Source organism: Rhinatrema bivittatum, chromosome 12, assembly GCF_901001135.1.
Source record: "Rhinatrema bivittatum chromosome 12, aRhiBiv1.1, whole genome shotgun sequence".
In the NCBI taxonomy this organism is placed as follows: domain Eukaryota; kingdom Metazoa; phylum Chordata; class Amphibia; order Gymnophiona; family Rhinatrematidae; genus Rhinatrema; species Rhinatrema bivittatum.
In genome coordinates, this window is record NC_042626.1 from 67688790 (window position 1) to 67714207 (window position 25418).

At 47.0% G+C, this 25418-nt stretch overlaps 1 protein-coding gene across 4 annotated transcripts in view; it reads right to left on the minus strand.

Annotated features, from left to right (window-relative positions):
- MARCH10 (membrane associated ring-CH-type finger 10) overlaps window positions 1–25418 on the minus strand; it is a 140613-nt gene that overhangs the window by 95121 nt on the left and 20074 nt on the right. For 2 of the 4 annotated variants that reach the window (XM_029573955.1, XM_029573953.1), the window contains exons 3-5: window positions 12478–12633; window positions 1273–1450; window positions 488–658 (exon numbers count right to left, since the gene is read on the minus strand). In XM_029573955.1, the coding sequence (XP_029429815.1) occupies window positions 488–658; window positions 1273–1450; window positions 12478–12633 (505 nt within the window). The remainder of the gene's footprint in view (window positions 1–487; window positions 659–1272; window positions 1451–12477; window positions 12634–25418) is intronic. The other 2 variants (XM_029573956.1, XM_029573957.1) reach the window with 2 other exon arrangements.

Sequence of the window (25418 nt, forward strand, 5' to 3'; positions counted from 1 at the left end):
CACAAGAAATAACTACATTCAATTAAACATTCTTTTAGTTTTGCTCTTCTCTTGCATGCAATGCAACAGTCCAAGTGTTTAATCCATTAAGCCTACGCGGAGAATATTCCGGGAAGTAAATAAAATAGCTGCCACAAATGAAAGTTACTGGGACATTGCCTGTTTCAGCAGTGAGTGGTAACGTGAGGGCCTATAAGGCTTTCTATGGGAGATGAGTGAAATACCTGTTCTAGGGAGGTGGTAGTCTACTGACAGGAAGCTAAACTAGAATTGGAAGCTGAGATACAGTATATTTCTCTGCTCAGCAAAGTATATTTAGGAAGCTTTGCACTCGAGACTGGTATTTAGGCATAAATATCAGTTCTTTGAGCTTCCATACATTGAGCTTAGGGATTGTTGCAATCGGGTTAAAGTGGTTTGGATTACACTGTACTGCTAACCACTCATGGAGCATCTGCAGTAATTTCTAGCACTTTGCTTTTCTCACCCTGCTCTCTAGCTGCTTTCAAGGTCTTCCCTTCTCTGTTCTTTGGTCCTCTTGCATTCCCCACCTCGGCCTTGCTCAGCAAATCTGGCAGTTTCCTGGGTTGCAACTTCTTCCTCTTTGAGAAAATCTGCATCTGCGGAGCTGTTGTGTGTAATACCTTATCGATTACCTCTATTAAATGTGAACACTTTTATAAATATACTTTGTCCATTTTAATTTGTACAAGGATAAAATATCAGGCAGAACCTCATGCTATATAATATCTTTTCTATATACTGTCAAAGTTAACATATACAATACTTGGTTTACAGTACTGTTTATTACAATATCATCAGTTTATATGTAGTCTGAGTTCTAACTAGTAATTTTTTAGGTAAGAATTAAAAAAAAAAATGTCTGGTATCAGCTTCTAATAACCTGCACAAGCCCAGAAATGCTGCTTCTATGGGTGAATTCCCCCTTTGTACTACCCAGATAAAAGTAAGTGTGCAGGCAGGAGCCCTCAGGAATCTATTGAGCAGTTTTTCCATTATCCACATCCTTTCTGGCAGTTCTGGGAGAAGGCATAGCAGGACACCCCTTCCAAAGCTTCTCATCAATATCCTGAGGTCAAGCTCAGGCTAAACTTGCCACCCCATGGTCTCAGCTGCTGGAGCCCTGACCCCATACCCCCTACCACAGTGCAGATCTACAAGTCCCAAAGCAGGCATACATAGGCAAAATCAGGATTCATTTCTGCAAAATAAATTTACAACCAAAGGATGACTTTTTTCAGCCACTCTCACCTGTGGTTTCATGCTGCAGGTACTGGCCCCGGGTTCCCAGGTTCTTGGAATTCACTGACAGCTTCTGTGGCTTCTTGTCTCTCTTTTTGTTTATAGCAGGAAGCTTATGCTCTTTCAGGATACTAGGTACCCTAGTATCAGTTTTCTGCACGCACCCTGGGTCCCCACCAACATCGGACTAGAACAGCAAAAAAGGGAGATAAATCAGTAGCAGAAAAGTGACATTGTTGTCCTGTGACAGGCTGTCTCCAAAGACAAGGGAACCACTAGTCACACTGATGAATGATGTCATCTGACAGCGTCAAGACAGAACATTTTTCCAGGAAAAAAACAAAGGCCCCTCTGGGCATGTGTGCCAGTCCACACTGCCTCAGTTCTGTTATTAAGCTAATGAGCTGAACTTCAGAAGGTAGAGAGGGAAGGGTATGTGTGGCAGATGATGCCACTATCTTCAGAGAACAGCAATTACAGGTAAGAAACATCACTTATAGAGTCACACTGATGGATCTCCCTAGCTAAGGGTGGTCTTTAACAAAAAAGGGGAAACGGTAAGAAAAAGAATCCCACCAACAGGATGGAAAGGAAAATTGTTCTTACCTGCTAATTTTCGTTCCTGGAATACCACAGATCAGTCCAGACTCCTGGGTTTTGCCTCCCTTCCAGCAGATGGAAACAAAGAAAGTTTTGCTGACACTGCCATATAACCTGGTGCGCCACCTGAGGTCCCTCTGTATTAACCTGCACCCAAGCCAAGATACCAACGAACACAACTACAAACATAATCATGTCCCCCTGAACAAGCAGTAGGAAGTGGAACCTTATAATGGAAAAACTTCTCCAACCTTAATAGCATGAGAAACTAAATGAAACTTGTGCTATTCTTCAGCCTATTTACAATAATAGATCGAGTGGACTCTCCAATTCTCCCCACACCAACTGGGCAGGACTCTGAACTGATCTGTGGTATTCCAGGAATGAAAATTAGCAGGTAAGAATCAATTTTCCTTTCCTGTTCATACCCAGATCAATCCAGACTGGAACTGCGAAAGTCCCGCTCAAAACACACTTTTACCAAAGCCTATGGCCTCCAGAGCCTGGACATCCAAATGATGGATGGCGAAAGTGTGCAACAAGTTCCAAGTAGCCATCCTACAAATCTCTTGTGGCGATACCTGTTGACATTTGGCCCAAGACGTCACTGTCATTGAGTAGAGTGAGCCCTCAGGAATAGGATGATCTTGACAGATGTACGCTGAACCTATTGCTTCCTTCAAGCACTGCACTATGATGGATTTTAAAGCCTTGTGTCCCTTTTTTGCACCACTCCATAGCGCAAAAAGATGACCCGACAGCCAGAAACTATTAGTGACCTTAAGCAATGGATGTAAAGCAAAAATGCCCGCTTTACATCCATTAGTCTCAACACTCTTGTTTTAGGCGCTGCCGCATCCAGGTTTGGGAAGGCCCGAAGCCTTATCGAGTGTTCAAGTGGAATAACGACACCACCTTCGGAAGGTTCCATAATCCTCAAAAAAAGATCCCTGACGTTCTGAAATCCTTCTAGTGGAACAAATTGCCATCAGAAAAATAACCTTTAAGGTGAGAATTTTCATAGTTGCTTTTCTAAGAGGCTCGAACGGAGACGAACAGATCCCCTTAAGGACCAAGTTAAGGCTCCAGGAGGGACACAACTTCTGCACCGGAGGTCACAAATGCTTCGCCCCCTGGAGAAAACGCACTACATCAGAATGTGCAGCTAAGGCCACTCCCTGCACCTTGCCTTGAAGACAGCCCAACACTGCCACCTGTACTCTGAGCGAATTAAAGGCCAAACCCTTCACCAACCCTCATTGCAAGAAGGTTAAAATGTGTGCCACGGACACTCGAGTAGGTTTAACAACCTGTTCTGCACACCAAGACTCAAAAACTCTCCAGATCCTCACATACGCTAAAGATGTCTTCCTAGCTTGCAGCAGAGTAGAAATATCCTCGGAATACCCTTTCCATCTTAAATGCTTCCTCTCAAAAGCCAAGCCATGATAAAGAATTGAGCTGCCTGATCTGAAAATATGGGACCTTAGTGAAGAAGTTTTGGTAGCTGGACAAGCCACAATGGCTCGCCCACTGCTAGATTGACCAGATCTGCAAACCATGGCCACTGCAGCCACTCCAGTGACACTAGAATCGCTTCTCCAGGATGAATCTCTACTCGCCACAATTCTTTGCCCACCAGCGGCTATGGCAGAAACAAGTATAAAATAATATCCCACAGCCATGGAAGTACCAAGGCATCGACTCCTCCTGCTCTGTGTTCCCTTCTGCGACTGCAGAAGCATGATGCCTTGGAATTTCGCTGAAATACCATCAAGTCTATGTGGGGCATGCCCCATTTGCAACAGATAAGACGCATTGCTTCCTCCAATAACTCCCACTCTCAGGATCCAGTTGTTGTCAACTGAGAAAATCCACCTGCACATTGTCTATCCCAGCTAAGTGAGATGTTGCCAATAATGCCAGATACTGCTCTGCCCAGCGAAGTAATTCCTGGGCTTCCTGAGCCACCGCCTGACTCTTGGTACCACCATGTCGGTTGACGTAAGCCACCGTCATCGCATTGGCCGACCACTCAAGAGAGGTAGAAAAGCATGCAACATGAACCTCACCGCTCTTGACTCTAACCGATTGATAGACCACAATGCCTCCTCCGCCAACCACTGGCCCTGTGCTGAGTCTGGCATACAACTCCACATCTGGAGAGACTGGCATTGGTGGCAACTACTATTCAATTCGGAGCCTCCATGTCTACTCCGCAAACCACCATGAGAGACTGGACCTGGCTAGCTCCGTAAGAGGTAGTGGAAGATGAAACTGCTCTGACAACAGATTCCACCGGGAAAGCAATGCCCTCTGCAGAGGCCTCATATGAGCAAATGTCCAAGGAACCAGTTCCAAAGTGGAAGCCTGGACAGAGAACCTGCAGATAATCCCAGACCCTGGGCACTGCTTTCTTTAATAAACTGTTGATCTGCCTCTGCAATTTGGAAATGCGTTTCCTGGTGAGAAACACTTTCCCGATCCTGGTGTCGAAGCATGCCCTCAGGAACTCCAACACATGAGTAGGAATAAGATGACTCTTTGACAGATTTACCACCCAACCCAGGGATCTCAACCACTGTGGCACCAACGCCACTGTCTGTCTGCCTGCAAAGGACCTCTGATTTTGCTCGAATAAACCAATCATCCGCCACCATGACCATCACCTTGGTGAAGGTCCTCTGAGCAGTTGCCAACCCGAACAGAAAGGCACAAAATTGAAAATGTGTCCTGAGGATTATGAACCTCAGAAACCTCTGATGATCTGGTCAGATCACTATGTGCAAGTATGCCTCTGTCAAATCTAGGGAGGCCAAGAACTCTCCTTTGCGCACTGCTGCAATGACAGTGCAGGGTCTGCATCTAAAAACGAGGAACTTTGACAGCCAAGTGCACCTTCTTTAAGTCTAAAATCGGGCGTAAGGTCCCCTCCGTTTTTGGGACAAGGAAATAAATGGAATACCTTCCCATCCCTCGATCTTCTACAGGGATGGGAACAATGGCTCCCAGCATCTGTAAGCAGTTGGTTTCCTGTACTACCCACCTTTTGGCCATGGAAGCTCAAGGGGAGACCATGAATAAGTCATTTAGCGGATGAGCAAATTCTAAAGCATAACCTTGTCTTATCATACTTAAGACCACTGGTCCATTGTGAACTTGGCCCACTCCTTATAAAAAAAAAAGAGTCAACCGACCCCCTATAGCCTGAACTGAGGAGTAGACCGGCCTCGCTTCATTGGGAGGACTTGGCTTCACCAGCACCCTGGCTGGAACTATCTCTGTTCGACTTTTGACCTTGAAAGGACTAGCTCCAGGACTGCTGTCTCCCAGTGCCTTGCCTCTGGGCTCCCATCAAAGCCCTATTCTGCTGAAAATACCTATTCGCCCTAAAGTGAGGATGCCTAGGAAAAGATCCTTTTCCTCCTTTTGGCTTATCCTCATGCAATCTATGCCCGTTATTCTCTCCCAAATGTTTCAAGAGCTCCTCCAAGTCTCCTCAAAGAGCAGTTTTGCTTTAAAAGGCAGCACTCCTAACTGAGACTTGGACCAAACGTCCACCGACCAGTTCTGTAACCAAAGGAGTCGTCTGGCCGAGACAGCTGATGACATAGTTCTAGAAAAAGTTCTGATGAAGTCATATAATTTGTCTGCTCCATAGGCCACCACAGCTTCTAGCCGCTCCACCTGCTTCACCTCTGATACAGACATTGCTTTTTCAGCCTGCAACTGCTGTACACAGCGTAGACCAGCCCGCAGCATAAAACTGATGCACACCGCAGCACGTATGACTAGGGCAGACCCTCAAAAATCTTTTTGAAATGGACTTCCAGCTTCCTGTCCTGCATATCATTCAGCACTGCAGAACCAGCCACCGGAATGGTTGTCTTCTTAGTGACTGCAGGCACTTATCCATTGCTCTACCAACCTTCAAACCAGTCTTTGGAGTTTCCCACTCCCTGACCACTAACTTCTTAACTAACTTATGGAAGGGGAAAGCTTTCGCTTGACCTCTTAAGCCATCCATGAACAGATCCACCTCTTCCTGATTGGATTCTTCTCGCAGAACCTTTATCCCCAGCTCTTCAAGGACATAGGGGATCAGGGGCCACAGCTCTTCCCTGTGGAAAAGACAAACCACCTTCGGATCGTCCCCCTCAACAGTCTGGGCTTGTCCCAGACCCTATTTCAGATCCTGCCCTTCTGGAGAAGTATCTGCTTCAGGAGAGTCCTCTTCTGGAAGATTTCTGTCCTCTGAGAACTCGTCCGCAGCGTTTGATTGTGTGGACATACCAAGGACTCGCCGAACCCTTGTCACACCATTAGCCTGTGAAAACCTGGACTTCTTCCTGGGCCATGGGCCCACCGCCTCTCCTGCCTGGAAACATGCTGCCCAGTGGCTTTCCTGGCCAAGTAAGCTCCCCCTCCCCCATCTCACGGCTTCAGCAGCAGCCATGAGTGAAAACAAAATGGCCACCATTCCCGCACCAACCGGTAAGAGGCCCCTTGCTACACACGATGCACCTGCAAGCCCTCCAGGCTCTCGCTGCTTCCCTGACACTGTTTCAGTCATTCGCAAGCCACCCTCTCCCCCAGAGAGGCAACGGGAACAGAAGCTGGCACAGGACAGCCGCGCACATGTAACTCCGCACACATGCACTTACTGCTGCGTGCTATGACTTCAGCCAGCCTGGACCGCGTGGACAGTCAGCCGCCAAAAGGACTCCAGAGAATGCCATGAGAGCCGCTGCAGCCGAGCTCCTGCAAGGCTGCCGCTCCAGTCTCCACCCCAGGTCGACCAACACCCATACACAAAAAAAGAAGAAACTCAAACTTTTTTTTAAAAAAAACCTAATTTCCAGACTGCAGGTTTTGCACCTCTACCTTCTGCTGGAGACAGAGAATTACTGAGGGACTGCAGATGACACACCAGGTTATGTGGCAGTGTTAGCATAACTTTCTCTGTTTCCATCTGCTGGGAAGGGGGCAAAATCCAGGATATGGACTGATCTGGGTATTAATAGGAACAACTCTATGTTTCTAACAGGAAGGCAGCCTTAATTTAAAGAATCCTAGCGGTTCCAACCCCCAAAAATACCCTGGACTGGATAAATCAGCTGTCATGTTGAGATTCTGCATCCTTGCAATGGAAACGTATGAACAGAAGTCGGTCGCACTGCTTCATCTCTCTCCAGCAAGGCTGACCTCTGATGCAGACATGGCTCTGACGTAAGTGAAGGAAATGAAACCTGCTGTCTATTTCAGATAAGAGTTCTCATCAAAACAGGACTCCCAGGCTTGTCGGAGAACAAAGAAGCTGGGTGGACTTTGAGGGATCAAAGCCATTTGTGTGCATAAGATCTGGCCGGTTCAGTGTGTGTAATAGTACCTGCATAACCCAGGTACTTTTCTGCAGGCCGAGCAGAACGTCAACCTACATGCACACTTTTGATTTTAAAAAGTGTGCATGGAAGCTGCCCTGCGCAAATGCTGTCCTGCTTGGAGCAGGTGTGACTCCATGCGAGGTAGTCTGTAGCCAAGGAGTTCCAACGTGAGCCCATGTACTTGTTTGCTTAGAAAATCCTTGGTAACGCCTGTGGGCTCGATGCACACGCAGACTTCACCATTACGTGGGTTGTTATAAAAATGACTCTCCCCAAGGGCCTTAATCCACTCAAGACAGAAGACAATGGCATGCAGAGCTTGTTTCACCTTTGGTGGCATGTGGCCTTGGGAAAAATGATCGACTGATCGAGGTGGAGGTCCAGCTGAGAGATAACAAAAGCACAACTCTGTGGCACATGTTTAAGTGTTGATCATGTCCTACTCAAATATTTGTGCAACTAGTGTTAGGTGCTGCAGAATGAACGTCAAAGTGGGAACCATGCAGTCCTAGTGGAAATGCAGGGTCTATCTGGAAAGCTATGCAGAGGACCTAGGAGGCCAGATACTCAGGCAACAGCCATGTTGGTATGGGTAATTCATTAGATTATTACAAAAATGTGTGGATAGACATGGGGAGGGGTGCTGGATGAGAAACTAAGTGGGGGGGCTCTTGTATGCTCATCTGCCTAAGATAGGAGAATAAAGATGATGAAGATGACAAAAATTGTCCTGGATATGGAGATGTATCATATTCACTGGCTGGCAGCTGGGATGCATCCTTAGCGGTTCTGACAGGAATAACTGGGCATACTGTATGGGCCAGCTGGTCTTTTTCTGCCATCATCTATTATGAGGCCGATATTCGGCCAGCCTAGAGTGAATAAATAAATAAATAAATAGAGTGAGTAAATAAACCATTGTTATAATGTAACTTTTACCTTCTGCTCCTAATCTGTCTCCTCTTTTGAGGTTTGACTAGTTACTGTTAATGTACTATCGTTCTATGTAAACCGAGTTGATTTGATCTGTATCAAGAAAATCGGTATATAAAATCCCTAAATAAAATAAATGTATCTGGACAAAATTGTCTGGTTAACATTTTAGGCCTGCTACTTGGCTGACCAGAGCTACTCTGCTAACTTTGGCCAAACAGTACTGCATATCAGAACTGAACAGCCAAAGCTAAACCATCCCAGGAATGCCCCCAGCGCCATCTCTCTTTATCCAGCTAAATGATTTTCCCAGACAAAATTTAGCCAAGCAGTGGGGAGGAAATCTGAAACCACAGGATTTATCCCTCTAACTCTTAAATCAACCCCTTAGGTAGAAACTTCGGATGTTCTTTAGAGCACTACCCTGCTGTAATGGAAATTAGTATATTAGGTGGATAAGTTTCTAGGTCAATAAGCTCTCTGCCTATGCAGGATAAAATGACCGCCACCAAAAAAACCCAACCTTCCAGGTTAGGTGCCACTTTGAGGTTCCATGACACAGTGGGAGGTTTGACATGATGCAAGCCCCACCTGAATCTTACAACTAAGGGATGTAGAGAAATCATTCTCCCTTCTAAATAAAGATGGTAAGGCCAATTGCACTCTGATCGTGTTCAGTCCAGACTCTGAGATATGAAGAAGGTATTCAGTTTGTGTGTGGAATAGGAGAAGAGATCTAGGGCCAGCAAAGCCCCTCCATTTATAATCATAGTGTCGTATAATGGATTCCTTCCTGGAAGCCAGATTACTTGCGACACTGGGTCAGAGAGACCAAAAGAATGTATGACTTCACTTTGAACACCCAAGCAGCCATGGGAATATCCATGTGCATACTCAGAGGGACCTTCAGGTTTTCCCTGGAAAGCTCTGGAAATATGTTCCATGACATCACCCATCAGTGTGATTTGGTGATTCATCTTGACTTCAGAGACCAGGAAAATCATTTATTACTATATCAACGATGAAATAGAGATTTAAGCTAAATGTTCTAGTGGGTGGAAAGACCTCATAACATATTCTGTGCTGGATCTGAGAAGGAAGATGTTTTCCCCCAGAAACCACAGGGTGTGTGTGCAGATTATATCCAACACCTCAAACTGAACCAAACGATTAGCAGAGGTCAACTGATCCCCACTGGAGATGTCTGCAGCGCTCTCTAGTTTTAGCTCTGGTTTACCCATCTTCATTAGGGACAGAATAAGTAACTCTGTTTCCAGAAAAGTTAATAGCATTGCTGCAGTCTTATTATTCCCAGTTGCCCAAACATTTAACTGCAGCCTCTAAACAGAAAGACACGGGAGACAATGTAGTGAGAGGGACATAAAGTGATCTGAAATAATTTTTTTTCAGATGCTTCTGGATGAGATCTGCCCTGCCCATGTGTGAAAGGAATGAACAGCATCAATTAAATAAAGCATGATGCAAAAATAACCAAAATTCCTGCTGGCGTCTATCATGGGTCACCAATTATATTTTGCTCATTGTCTGCAGAACTCTATTTGGACCATCAGTAATGTGTGGTTTGCTTACAGGCAAGTGTAAAGTCCATTACGTTTCACCATAGACTAGGGGTGTGCACATTTCCAGCAGGAAGTGTGTGAGGGGAGTACATCTCGTAGTGAATGGGTGATATGGTCCGTCCCTCCAGGGTGGGTCTCTTTTCTCATTATCTATATAAGTATCTCTAAGAGGCACTAGGAGGAATGGAAAGAGGAGGTTAATATGCTGGTCCGCTCTCCGGAGAGGTTTCTCCAACTTCTCCCTTCTTCTAGAGGGAAGGCCACTTGTCCTTTCCCAGTCACAGAGGGGGGTCTGTGTCTGTTTTCCTATATTTCTTATACTGCGTGGGAGTGAGAGAGTTTCCTTTTGCTTTTTCTGCCAAAGGGAAGAAAATTCAACCCTCTGCAAAATCATCTTTGTCAAAGGACCTCTAGTGAGGTACTAGAAAGCTAACTTCTAGTTTTGTGCAGAAGTTGGTGAGGACTTCGTGGGTGCAGCCTTTGGAGGGTGCCCAGCTCCAGGGAGGAGAGTGGAGCCATTGCTGAAGGAGTGCAGTGCCCTTAGGTACCTGCAAAAATCTAGAATTGTAACAGAAGAGCCAATGCAGTTTCTGGGGAGGTTTTGGAGGCAAAGGGAAATGCCAGAGAGTTCCTGGAATCTGCTTTTACTGCTTTGTAGTTTTTTTTCTTGTTGGTCCATGAACTGTAACTCTTGGGGGGGGGGGGGGGGGGGGGAGGGGAATCCTAAGTTTGAGATGGATTCTTTTGTTCTTCCACAACCTTATTATTAGCACATTTCTTTGTGGAAAAGCATTCTTTTATTGACTTGTGTGATCCTCTTGGGTTTTACAGGAGAAAGCTGTTCCTTACTGGAGGGATCTGGAGCTGCAGCCAGTTTTTCCTCTCTTTTCAGTACTCAAAGGTAGCCCTTTACCTGGTTCACGGAGTGTCCTCCCAAAGTGGGGGTTACACAAGTTCCATGCTAGTGATACCATAGAGAGGATTCAGACGGGGCTTTCTTGCCCTGCCTGGCTAACTGCTGTTTACAACGGCCGGTGCTCTCTAGTGCTGGCAGGATTCACACTTGCATGAAATGAAACTCTAGGGGGATGACTCTGAGCCAAAATCAGGAAATGTTTCTTCACGGAGAGGGTGGTGGATGCCTGGAATTCCCTTCCGGAGGAAGTGGTGAAGACAAAAAGTCAAAGGGGCATGGGCTAAACACTGTGGATTCCTAAAGGCTAGAGGATGGAAATGAAGAAAGGGGTGCAAGGTTGCAGTGGTTACTATCCTAACCAATAAGCCTTGATACTTTTGATACAACTGCAACATTGCTTTCCACTTTATTGACAGGGAAAAGGGAAAATTGGATTTAGATATCAACCAACAAGGACCCTACTTTTTACAGGTCAAGGAACTGATAAGCATGGGGTAGCCTGCACAGAGAAGCAGTTACTACCCTTAACATAAGGCATGGGATTGCTACCCTTAACCCTTGATGCTTTTGGCGCAATTGCAACATCGCTCTCCACTTTGATAGCAAAGGGGGTGGTGAAGGGTGGAAGAGGAATTAGAATCAGATGACAACCAACATGAGCCCTTACTTTTACGGTCTGGGGTACTGATACACAGACATAAGGGAAAAAGTACAGGATTGCTTCTATGGCCATAAGCAAAGTACATCAAGCTGCACTGTATGAATTTTCAAGAAAGCTTCATTACCCAGTAAAAAATGTTGCTAGCTTCAATTTGTATGGGTTGTCAAAAGGTTTGGGGATAATTACACGAAGTAGCAGTTACTATCCTTAATAGAAACAAGGGAGTAACCTGCACGGCACAGCAGATGCTACCATAAGAAGCTTGCTGAGCAGACTTGATGGACCATTTGTTCATTTTCTGCCGTCAATACTCTGATAAATCCACTTTCAGCACCACAGATCTTTATGATTTATTTCAAGCATAAACATGAGTGCTGAAATTATGGTCTAGGGAGGGGATGCACAAATTTAAATCATAAAGGAGCACTAAAGTTACTATTCAAAGAAGTTCCAAAAATGGGATTATTAATATAAATGTGCCTCTTCCTTGAGGGCACCAGAGTTTCTCCCAGGAATGAGGGGACAGTGCTCTCATGGGACTAGGCCTGAATTCAAGGTGAAGTTCCTGAACTTTTCGTAACAAAAGAAGAGCAGGTGAACAGCAGAGGGCACTGCTGATCATCAAAACTTCCTGACCTGACCCTTATGGTTCCCCACTTGCTGCTATCTTGCAGGTAACTGCTTCTGTCCGTCTTTTCTCTTTCACCCTTATTCAAGTACATGTTAACCCTTCACACTGCATTTTTGGGGGGGGGGGGGGGGGGATTTTTAAAGAGGTTTCTTTAGCTAGAGGAAAATAAAACTTTTAAAATGACCTTCCCTCCCTATGCTGGGAAAAGAATGTGTACTGTCCACAGTGTGCATACTTTACCCCAGGGAATGGGGTTAGGGCAGGGGCCATGAAGTAGGAGCATTTTGAAATCCCTGAGACTGCTTTGCTCTGCGTAGATTGCACCTGCAAAGAATGGGGGATAAAGACTCCTTGGCGGCAGCAGCTGGAGTTTTCCTTTGGAAATTGGCTTGCAGGCAGGGTATCTGGAAAATCCCCCCACCTCCACTACCCCCCCATGTGTACCACTGCTAATTATAAACTGATTGTAGCTCAGGCCTTGCCCCATGGATAGCCTGTGGCTCTGGTACCTGTTTGTGGACTGGCATGGAGGTGATCCATGGTCTCTCATAGTTGCGTGTGGACGAGATGGAGGATAAGGAGGATGGCCTGCATTCCTTCTTGATGCGTTGCTCCCGTTTCATTTCGGCCCATTCTCTCTCTTCCTCCCTCTTTCGCAGGTCAGCCTAGGGAACACAACTCTGCCTTTTTTGTAACGGACTAAGGATAAGCTTCTGTGATCCACCCTCCATCCCGCCTCCAGTTATCTGCCACAGGGATGGAGGATCATCGGCCACCTGCCATCTTATCTGCTGCTACCTCTGTCCCTGCCCCTCTTCTTGAGGATAAGATGTGAAAGCTGTTTACAAAACCACCCACCCTTTCCCCAGTTAGAAGCATGCCCAGGCTTCCACAACCCATGTTGAAATCAGGGGAGGAAAATAAAGCTCGGAGATTGCATTTTCAAATCTGCATGTGTCCTTCCGCTTTGAAAACGGGGAGAAGAGCATGGAGCTAAAACCCTCAGGTCTTTGCGGGCAGTTTGAGAATTTCTCCCTTTGAGAGTGGCATGCTGGCTGAGGGCAGCAGGTGAACACCCAGCAAGCTGAGCTCTGCCACCACCAGTCTGGTGCCATCTGCTGAATGGGGAGGGGATAGTGGGTAAAATCTGCATTTCATCTACCTGTACCTTGCACCAGACCAGGCTGGAAACCATTGAGGAAACTTATTAGCAGTGGAGGGGGAGGGGAAAGAGATAAAACAGATCAAGGAGAGTCTGCAATGCTGCAAAAGTAAAGAAAAGCAGGCAAACACTGGCAGGACTTGTAGTCTTTTTCTGTTTCTCAGTGGGGGCTGCACCAACAGAATACCTACCCCCCCCCCCCCCCCCCACCTTCTTAATGGAAGGACTTGTTCCCTGCAGAGGAGGCCGAGGGCTCCTTCTCTCTCTCCTTTCCTTGTTCAGGGAATACTGATGGGGACTCCCTGAGCTGTTGTGTGTGCAGGTGGAGGGAAGGAGGACAGATGGAGGGGAGGACCCTTGATACCTAGTGGTGGGCCCTCTTTTTCACACATGCAATTGGTTGAGCGCACCTCCACCCCAGCTAAATCCAAACTCTGTTTTGTTTCTGGTGATGGAACCAGACTCATTGCATGCAGTATCATTTAATTTGTTTTCAAATTAAAATAAAAAAGAAATAGCAATTTGCACCCATTCGATACTATTTTCCCACCAGTTGAAACTTGCAAAAGATTTGTGGTTAAATTGATGTCTCTACTATCATATATCCCTTCCCAACCCCACTACTGGCCAGTCAGTCAATCTCTCTTCCTACCCACCAATCAGTTTCTCTCTTCCCCCTTCCCTCCCACTCCACCAGTCTCTCCCTTCTATCCCCACCAGTGTCTCATCTTTCAGTGAATTTGTGCCATACGCTGACCATACTTTCACACTGGTCTTGCCGTCTCGGGTCTTGCAAGAGTATAGGTGCCATGGAGTGGGGAGAAAGGCTGATTGGAAGGAAATGGCTGGGGGGTGGGGGGGGGAGAGAAGACAATCTGGCTAGCTGAATTAGCTGGATGGGTGGGGACAGGGAAGGGAGCTGTCTAGGGATGTGAATCGTGTCCTCGATCGTCTTAACGATCGATTTCGGCTGGGAGGGGGAGGGAATCGTATTGTTGCCGTTTGGGGGGGTAAAATATCGTGAAAAATCTAAAAATCTAAAAATCGCAAAACCGGCACATTAAAACCCCCTAAAACCCACCCCCGACCCTTTAAATTAAATCCCCCACCCTCCCGAACCCCCCCCAAATGAGTTAAATAACCTGCGGGTCCAGCGGCGGTCTGGAACGGCAGCGGTCCGGAACGGGCTCCTGCTCCTGAATCTTGTTGTCTTCAGCCGGCGCCATTTTCCAAAATGGCGCCGAAAAATGGCGGCGGCCATAGACGAACACGATTGGACGGCAGGAGGTCCTTCCGGACCCCCGCTGGACTTTTGGCAAGTCTCGTGGGGGTCAGGAGGCCCCCCACAAGCTGGCCAAAAGTTCCTGGAGGTCCAGCGGGGGTCAGGGAGCGATTTCCCGCCGCGAATCGTTTTCGTACGGAAAATGGCGCCGGCAGGAGATCGACTGCAGGAGGTCGTTCAGCGAGGGTTCCGGCGCCTCGCTGAACGACCTCCTGCAGTCGATCTCCTGCCGGCGCCATTTTCCGTACGAAAACGATTCGCGGCGGGAAATCGCTCCCTGACCCCGCTGGACCTCCAGGAACTTTTGGCCAGCTTGTGGGGGGCCTCCTGACCCCCACGAGACTTGCCAAAAGTCCAGCGGGGGTCCGGAAGGACCTCCTGCCGTCCAATCGTGTTCGTCTATGGCCGCCGCCATTTTTCGGCGCCATTTTGGAAAATGGCGCCGGCTGAAGACAACAAGATTCAGGAGCAGGAGCCCGTTCCGGACCGCTGCCGTTCCGGACCGCCGCTGGACCCGCAGGTTATTTAACTCATTTGGGGGGGGTTCGGGAGGGTGGGGGATTTAATTTAAAGGGTCGGGGGTGGGTTTTAGGGGGTTTTAGTGTGCCGGCTCACGATTCTAACGATTTATAACGATAAATCGTTAGAATCTCTATTGTATTGTGTTCCATAACGGTTTAAGACGATATTAAAATTATCGGACGATAATTTTAATCGTCCTAAAACGATTCACATCCCTAGAGCTGTCTGGCTGCTTTGGAGAGGGGGTGGGGCACTAGCTAAAGGAAACAGAAGGGACTGGCTGGCTGGGGTGAGGGGAAGAGAGTATGTTGTTGGAGACAGACTAGTGGGACAAGCTGGGAGAATTATTTACTTCTATTTATTTATTCCAACTTCTCTCGCTTTTGCGTTGATTGTTTAAGTTAGTTTGTAACCTTAAAATGCAATCGATAACAATAAAAATTAAAAATGACAGCAGCTTGAAAACAATGTAAATACCATAAGAACCTAAATCATAAATAACAAGAAAAAATAAGTCTCAAACAATCCATTGTCATTTGTGTGTCACAAAACTGAGGGAACTAAGGTCACAGCTTCAGACAGAACTCTCATTTGAAGTATTGGCATAATTAAATTATTTTCACTACTCATAATAGACTCTACTGGCATTCCAAATGCCTTCCTTGCTTTCTAATTAATCATAGGCTAGCACATAACAGATTTTTTAAATACATTTTTTCTTACTGCAAATAAAATTTAAACTTATCTTTAAGTGATTTTTTAAAGTCTATCTTGTCTACTAAAAGTGCCCATCACTGGCCATATTTCATATTCTGTGTCAGGGGGCTGAAGATAGAACGGGATAGATGTCATCTGATGCACTCAACCATTTATTGTGCAACGTTGAATCTGCAAAACAAATGTTCAATAAGCCTACATTCAAGACTGTTAGTAAATAGGGCAGAGAGAAAATAAAGTACTGCTACAGTGCTCCCACTGGTGTCAGAGAGAACCAGCAGTCAGGGCTGGTCTCTGGGGGTAGCCCTCCGGCCTCTCCAAAGGTCCTTTCGGACCGCAGGTATACATGAGCCTCTGTGCCATGACTCGACCGACACAACCCTGGGGCTGGCCATGGTCCACGTCGCTGGCGGGTAAGTGTATCCAGACACAGGCTAGGTGATGACAAGGATCCACTGAAGACAGGAACCAAGACTGCAGCAAAACCAAGGTGGAACTGAAGACTGAAATGGAGCCAAGCTGGAGATGCGTAACCAGGATCAAGGCTGAAAACAGAGGTCCAGGTGAAGATGAGGAACCAGATAAAGGCTGAAGAGCAAGTTTGCTTACCATAAACTGTGTTTTCCATAGATAGATGAATTAGCCATGCTGTCTGGGACGTCCTCTGGGCGGCTAGGTGGCGGAGCTCTCTTAAAACACTGAGTCTTTCAGTGTAGTGTGTCTGCTTGGATCCTCCTGTGTTTCCCCCATCCCCCTCAGTCCGTATCCAAGCAGAGGAAGTGAGCAATAACTGTCGGGGGAGGCGGGAGGGTCAGCATGGCTAATTCATCTGTTATCTATGGAAAACAAGGTTTACCGTAAGCAAACTTGCTCTTTTCCCATAGATAAGCAGCATGAATTAGCCATGCTGTCTGGGAGTCCCCAGCTGATGTATTGAGCGCAAAGTTTCTGATCATCTCCCAATGATGAGCTGAAGTGGTACGCTCAAGACAGTGGAGAAATTAGGCGGACAGTTCATCTCTGTTGTCTTCGCAGCTTTAAGAAGTGCACGATTTGAGAACTGTTTTGCCCATGTCTGTGTCAGCTGCAGTGTGCTTGTCTAAACAGTAGTGAGCTGTGAATGTGTGCAGCGAGGACCAGGTGACAGCTCTGCAAATGTCTAGAATAGGCACCTCATGAAGGTGAGCTATTGAAGCAGCCATAGCACAAACTTGGTGAGCCTTAGGGGAGGCAGACAACATCTACAAACATTTCTGATAGCAGAATTGTATGCAGTTTGAGATCCAGGACGAAAGGGTCCTCTTGGAAACCGGAAGTCCTGGAGAGTTAGGGGTAAATGATACAAAAAGCTGGGAGGCTCTGCGCTCAGTGTGCGTGCGGCATTTATAGTAAGCGAGTGCCCGCTTACAATCCAGCGTGTGTAGATTATGCTCTGCCTCATTACTATGTGGCTATGGATAAAAAGTTGGAAAGGAATTGGATTGGTTGAGGTGGAAAACTGAAACCACTTTAGGAAGGAAGGCGGGACGCGTACGCAACATAGAAGAGACGGCTGAGGGGGATATGATAGAGGTGTTTAAAATCATGAGAGGTCTAGAATGGGTAGATGTGAATCAGTTATTTACGCTTTCGGATAATAGAAAGACTAGGGGGCACTCCATGAAGTTAGCCTGTAGCACATTAAAACTAATTGGAGAAAGTTCTTTTTCACTCAACGCACAATTAAACTCTGGAATTTGTTGCCAGAGGATGTGGTTAGTGCAGTTACTATAGCTGTGTTTAAAAAAGCATTGGATAAGTTCTTGGAGGAGAAGTCCATTACCTGCTATTAATTAAGTTGACTTAGAAAATAGCCATTGCTATTACCAGCAACAGTAACATGGAATAGACTTAGTTTTTGGGTACTTGCCAGGTTCTTATGGCCTGGATTGGCCACTGTTGGAAACAGGATGCTGGGCTTGATGGACCCTTGGTCTGACCCAGTATGGCATGTTCTTATTTTCTTATGTTCTTAACTTTATTGTGATAGAACTCCAGGTATGGTGATTAGCGCACCAGGCCTGCAGCTCACTGACACATCTTGCGGAGGTGAGGACGACCAGAAACAGCACCTTCCAGGAGAGGAATTTGGGATGGCAAGTGTCCAGTGGTTCAAAGGGTGGTAGCATCAATTGCTCTAGCACTACATTCAAATCCCATGGAACTGGAGGTTTCCGGATTGGAGGCCAGAGACGTAAAACCCCCTTCATGAATCTTGAGATGAGCGGGTGACATGAGATTGGGGCTTCGTTGTGCAGAAAATGGTAGGCTGCTATGTCACTGAGGTGAACTCTGACTGAAGCCGTGGCTAGTCCCTTCCGATAGAGCAGATGGAGGTAGCCCAGTAATCGCTCAGTCGGACAGGTGATTGGGTCTGTCCTGTTTTCTGAACACCAGGAGGCATAACGGGCCCATTCCTTTGATAATTAATTCTTGTGGAGGGTTTCCTGGAGGAAAATAAGATATCCTGAAGCTGAGGTGAAAGATTCAGGTGGTGGAGTACTAGCCTTTCAATCTCAATGCAGTAAGACTGAGAGATGAGTAAAGAGGATGAAGCAGGGAGCTTCTCTCTTGGGTGAGGAGGCATGAACTGTTGCCCAGGGGAATCGGTCGGTCCACCAATAGTCGAACTAGATACTCATACCACGGTTGCCTGGGCCACACTGGAGTGATGAGAATGAGGTCTGCGTTGTCCATGATGCATTTCTGGACTGTGCAATACATTAGAGGTATAGGGGGGAAAGCATACAGTAGACCCCCCCCCCCCCCCAGTCCAGTCAATGAGGAATGTATCCTGTGCTAGTCGTTGGGAGCTGGGATACACCGAGCAGAAGGTCTGTATCTTTCGATTGTGTTCTGTAGCAAAGAGATCGATGCGTGGCAGTCTGTCCGCCACGACCTGATGGAGTTCATACTCGTGGGGGTGAAAGATTCTGCTCAATCTGTCCACCCTGGTGTTGTTGATGCCGGGCAGGTACATGGCCTGCAGGGTGATGGATCTGCTCTCTGCCCATTCCAGGATCCCCACAGCCTCCTTGCAAAGATTCCAGGAACCAGACCCTCCTTCCTTGTTGATGCAGAACATGGCCAACTGGTTGTCCATGTGGACCATCACTGTCTTCCCTTGGAGTGCTTGTTTGAAGGCTCGAAGAGCTTTTCAAATGGCTCGGAGCTCCAGTAGGTTGATCTGTTGTGATCGTTCCCAGGCTGACCACAGGCCCTGAGTTTGAAGATGGACAAGGTGAGCGCCCCATCCTTTGGTGAAAGTGTCTGTGGTGAGGACGGTGTGATGCGCTGGGGCCCGCAGGGGAGCTCCTGCCATGAGAGCTGTGGGTGTCAGCCACCACTCCAAATCTCGTTTCATGCTGGGCGTTAGGAGTGGAGAGATGATTGGAAAACTGGTTCCTTTGGGCCTTCAGGCCCCATTGCAAACGACACACGTGCAGGCGAGTGTGTGGAACGACAAAGATAGCTGTTGTCATGTGGCCGAGAACTGTCAGGATCTGGCAAGCAGGGGCAATGGTGGCCTCCTGGAGGTGGCCAGCGAGCGATGTCAGGGCAAGGGCTCGCGATTCCGGGAGGAAGGCTCTGTCCCGAATGGCGTCGATATGAGCTCCAATGAAATGTAAGACCTGAGTTGGTTGCAGATTCTATTTTTCCTAGTTGACAAGCAACCCTAGTTTGTCCAGGCAGTGTATGGTTGCAAGAATATTGGTCTGTAGGAGGGATAGGTTGGAGGCCACCAGCAGCCAATCATCCAGGTAGGGGAATATTTGAATCCCCCGTCGTCTGAGGTGAGCCACTGCTACCGCTAGGCATTTGGTAAAAACTCTGGGGGCTGAGCAGAGGCCAATGGGAGGACCTTGTATTGAAAATGGCGGCCAGTGGCCATAAAGAATAGGAACCGCCAGGACGTGGGATGCATCGGAATGTGTGAATAGGCATCCTTGAGGTCCAGTGAATACATCCAATCGGGGCAAAGGAAGGGAAGGATGGACTTGAGTGACGTCATTTTGAATTTTTCCCTCGTCAAGTGTCTGTTGAGAAAGCAATGATCTAGGATGGGTCATAAACCCTCCTGACTTCTTGGGTATGAGGAAGTATTGGGAGTAGAAGCCCTGGTGGAACTGCACCGAGGGCAGTTTGTGAATGTACTATTGCTGAAGCAAGTTGTTGATCTCCAGTTGCAGTGGACCGCAATGCGCGATAGGTGTTTCTGGCGCACCAGGTGTGGAATGGAGGGGATTCATAAAACCCAGAGGTCGGATGTGATCACCTTCCATGCCGGAATAAAGTGGGAGAGCCTGCCCCCCACCAGAAGCGGTAGCAATGGGTTCACCCGTCCTAAAAACCCTGGGGGGCTTAGGGGGGTTGGAATCCTGAGGTGGACGAGGCTGCCGAGGAATGTGTTGGCGTTGCCGAGTCCCCTGTTGTTGGGAAGATTAAGGACGACTCGTTGTACATTGAGGAGGCCGGTAGGACGGGTAAGGCCAGTAAGGACGTTGCGGGTAATAAGGCTTTGTATATGAGAAGAAGTATCGTCTGAAGGAGAGGTCAGCGACATTACAGCCACCTTCTGCTCCTTGAGCTGAGCTACCGTCTCTCTCAATTTGTCTCCAAACAGATTATCTGGGAGTCAGGAAAGGTCGGCGAGTTTCTCATGTATGTCCTCGCTAATGGTGCTCACTCACAGCCACGCTAAGGGTAGGGCCACGATGGCATTGGCCGTGGACTTAGCCGAAGTCTTGAATCCTTCATAAACCTTTCACAGCAGGTGCCGCAATCCTTCCTCTAAGTCATGAAATTGTTCAGGAAGTCGGTGGTCTGGGGACGCTTCCTAAAGCAGGGGTTTTAAGGATTGCAGGCATTCGTATAGGTACTGCGTAATATAGAGCTGGTGCTGTTGGATTTTGGCATTCAGCATCCCAGATTGGAAAGCCTTCTTCCCAAAGTCTCCAAGTACCTGGAATCTTTTCCAGGTGGAGTATTGGAGTGTAGGGGTGATTTCTTGGCCACCTGCATAGCGGACTCCACTACTACAAAGGCATGAGGAAGTTGCACTGTACAATAGAATGGGGACTGCCACATACGGAATTTCAAGTCCGTCTTGTGAGAGGTTGGTGGTCCCGCAAAAGGAGAATCCCAGGCCCTGGTCATGACCGCTTCTAGGACTGGGTGAGAGGGCAAGGCCGTGGGCTCAGAAGGCGATTCAAATATTTTGAGGATACCCAGGACTTCTGCTCTCGGGTCAGGAATTCTTCTAGTCTCAACATTGAGATGTTGCCCCACTTTCTCCACGAACTTAGAATATGATAAGTCCTCCGGTGGAGAGATCAGCTCCAGTTGTTCTTCCGCCGGGTCAGAGGGGTGCCCCGCAGAGGATCCTAGTGAAGTGGAAGGCTGGGGGGAAACATCCCCAGGAGGAGAAATCGGTAGAGGTTGGCCGGGAGAAGGATCTGGACTGAGGCTGTCTTGCGGCGATGGAAGGGCTTCCAGAGGTTTCTCGGCTGGACGTTTCCCTTGTTGCTCCATGGTGGTAAGGAACTGAGAGAATATAAGGGAAATCTGAGACATTGCCTGAGAGACCAAGGTGTCCTGGGGGCTCGGCATAGGCTGTCTGTGAGCATCGCTGGGTAGCTGCCTAGGTTCCCTGGGAGCACCGCTGGGAGGTACTGCACCCAACAGGATTTCCGTGTCTGGACCTCTAGGTGAGAGAGGGTCCGTAGGAGGCCGTTTGTGTTTCTTATGCAAAGGTTCCTGGAGGCCTGATTTTTTTCTTATGTTGTGAGGCAGTGGACAGGCCAGAGTAGACCCTGGATGAGGCCGAGGAACTATCAGGCCAATACAGTATGGTGCGCTCGGCCGAGCGCACTGTTAGCCCCCGTTTGGCCGCATGTTTTTGATGCGCTATTTTTACCCCTTATACAGTAAGGGGTAATAGCGCGTGGAAAACGCGCGGCCGACCCCCCCCCCCCCCCCCCCCCCCCCGCAAACTAATAGCGTTCATCACATGCAAATGCATGTTGATGAGCCTATTAGCTATTCACCTGTAATACAGAAAGCAAAATGCGCAGCACATTTTACTTTCAGAAATTAACTCCTGCCAAAGGCAGAAGTTAATTTCAGACGGTACCGGGCAAGTGTACAGAAAAGCAGAAAAAACTGCTTTTCCGTACACCCTCCAACTTAATATCATAGCGATATTAAGTCGGAGGCCCCAAAAATAGAAAATAAAAAAAATCTTCTTAAAAAAAAAAAATCTGCCCGCGGGTTGGAAAACGGATGCTCAATTTTGCCAGCGTCCGTTTTCTGAACCTGTGACTGTCAGCGGGTTCGACAACCGACATCGGTAAAGTTAAGCATCGGCTGACAAATCTGCTGACAGCTGCCACTTATGCCAATAAGGAGGCGCTAGGGATGTGCTAGTGACCCTAGCGCCTTCTTATTAGCGCGGGCCCTAATTTGAATACAAAATCGCGTGCCCAGGAGAGGTGGCTGGGCGCACGTCAGGAGAGCAGGCGCTCGCCTCAGAGCGCCGACTCTCCTGCGCACTTTACTGTATGAGAGCCGGCTGGAGAAGAAGGTGCCACATCTGAGTCCACTACTAAGAGTGGGGAAGGTGCCCTGAGTGCTTTTTGGGCGTCTTTGTGATACTGTGTGTCGAGCGCGTAGGCTTCGATTTGCTTCGATGCATCGTTGATGTCTTGTGTTTGTGCTTCGATGCCAAATCATGCGATTGGCTCTCCACGTCGGTGCGTTGGTGATGCATCAGGGCCCAATGCTGCTCGGCGCAGATGGCGACTTCAGCGCCGTCAACATCGACGCGTCATGTGTCGGCGCCATTGGAGCTCGCTTTGGCGCTGGCCCGGATCAACCAGGAAGCCCTACTGAGGAGGCTTGGTGATGCGTTGACTCTTTGGAGGCCCAGGGGGGTCCCAGGGAGGACCCAGTCAAGTCTTCAGAAGGGGCATACGATCCCAATGCCCATGTAATTTGGCAATCCTGGCAGCCCTCTGTCGCTGAGCTCGAGGGGACATGCATCCACAGTCCCTGTAGGTCGCCTGGTCGTGTTCCAGTCTGAGGCAGATGTAGCATCTGGTGTGCCCGTTGGTCACGACATGATTTTGCCACATTGGCAAAACTTGAAGCCCGGTGGCCGCGGCATCTCATTGAAAAAATGAAGAAAAAATCTTTTTTTTTTGTCAGAAGAAGAGTTCCGCTGAGGAGAAGAGGAGCTCCGCATACAGTCAGGTGCATGGAAAAAAATGGACTGAGAGGGATGGGGGAAGCACAGGAGGATCCAAGCAGGCACACTACACTGAAAGACTCAGTGTTCTAAGAGAGCTCCGCCACCTAGCCACCCGGAGGACGTCCCAGACAGCATGGCTAATTCATGCTGCTTATCTACGGGGAAAATACAAGGTCCAGACAAAGATTGAAGACAAGGTCCATACAAAGAGGAGGAACCAGGCAAAGTCTGAAGACAGGGATCCTGACGAGGATGAGGAGCCAAGTGAAGACTGAAGACAAGGACCAGGTGGACACTGAAGATCAGGATGGACCGTGGGCTGGAACAAGCTCTCCGAAGACCAGGAGCAGGATTCAGGAGCAAGGAATACAAGGCAGCAAACCTAACAACTGATACGGTGTCTCAAAACTCTTTGGCGCCTTGGAGAAAACTGGAAGTCGCAGGATTAGTATACTACTTATATAGTTATAATGTAAAAGTTTTTTCTAAATAGTTTTCAGATAGTTGGATTCCACTCTAAATCCAGGTTTTGCCCTGCCAGTGAAACTTATTAAGGGTAAAAAACCAAAATTGTTCACGAATGTGTAGCTATAACTCCAGATCGCCTCCTCATGGATGAGAGGAAAGGTGTTCAACAATCCCCCACTTCAGATCTGCAAAAACATGATTGAATTCTAAACTGTGCCCCGATCAGTGCCTGAATTCTTTTACTTTTAATGCAACTTTTGTGCTTGTTAGCCGAGTCTTGATGTATCTTTAATTTTCTTTTAGCAATTCACTACAAGCCACAATTTATAAGAAATATATGGAAAGAAACACCTTGCTACATTACACTAGTTTTCATTCTTTTCATTTGCGTTCCAATCTACCTGTTGTCCAATTTCTTAGATTAGAGCAAGAGGACTAAAGAGGACTTTGCTCTTCAAGCTTGTGATCTCAGGATGAGATTATGGGCAAGAGGATACCCATTTTAAAAGCATTAAAAAAAAAAAAAAGCCTACAAGTGGACTTTTAATACAGAACACACATGGCTATTATTGGACAGTATGAAATCAAATGAGGTCAAAATAGTAAATATTCTATGATATTCACACTTAACTTCAGCCACAGCATCTATTATTCTTAAACACTGAAATGTTCTTCAGTTACATTCAGTGTTTGGAGAAAAACCCACCATAGCTTTTTTCCCCGAGGGAAAAGTATTTGTGATTTGGTGTTCAGATCGGATGAGCCTGTGTAAGACATCAAAGACAATTCAGTAAATGCGGGCCATTTCACATGCGGACTTTGTAATTTCTGTTCACAGACCATAGAAGGACCCAGTTGGCTTCTTCCAGGTACAGCTAAGCCAATACAACTTTTCGACAGAACAGACAGTCTTTCTACATATGTAGTATATTTTTTTGATGTGTCCTTGCAGCAAACTCTATATCAGCAAAATTAAAAGAAAAATCAAGATTTGGCTGACGGAGCACAAAAGCTGCATTAAAAATAAACAATTCAGGCACCGATCCTGGCACACTGTTTAGAATTTAATCATATGCTTGCAGATCTGAAGTGGGTGATTGTTGAACACCTTTCCTCTCATCCACAAGGAGGCGATTTGGAGTTACAGCTACATATTCGTGAACAATTTTGGATTTTTACTCTTAATAATGTTTCACCGGCAGGACAAAATCTGGATTTAGAGTGGTATTTGACTATCTGAAAACTATTTAGAAAAAACTTTTACATTATAACTATATAAGTAGTATACTAATCCTGCGACTTCTGGTTTTCCCCAAGGTGCCAAAGAGTTTCGAGATGCCATTAAAATGAGAGCACTGCACCAGCACTTTTGTTTCTCTCTGCACTATTTACTAACAGACTTGAATGTAGGCTTATTGTACATTTGTTTTGCAGATTCAATATTGTGCAATAAATGGTTGCGTGCATCAGATGACATCTACCCCCGTTCCATCTTCAGCCCCCTGATGCAGAATACAAAACAACACTTTGAAAGGCCATCTTGTCAAACCAAAAATCACTTAAAGGTAAGTTGATGCAGAACCAATGCACTGGTATTGGAGATGGGCTACTTTTCCAAGGGCCACCCTGTATTATTTTGTGAATTCAATAAAAACAGATTTAAACTAAAGATTTATTTATTTATTTATTTTATTTATTTATTTAAAGTTTGTGTATACCGACATTCGTTAAGAAAACATCACATCGGTTTCCATAGAACAATAAGTAGCCAACAGGGCTTTACAGTGAAACTGATAATAGAAACTAGGGAGAGGGGTAGGGGGGGGGGGGGGGGGAGGGAAGGGGGGGGGGGGGGGTTGGAGGGTGCGGGAAACCAAGGTTATGCTGTACACATAGGTAAACGTAAAAACATAGTTAAATACAAGTTTAGATTATGTACAATAAAATACTAGAGGGGGAGAATTAAGAAAAGGGGTTTTTGGTCATGGACCTAGGGGGCGAGGGGAGGGGT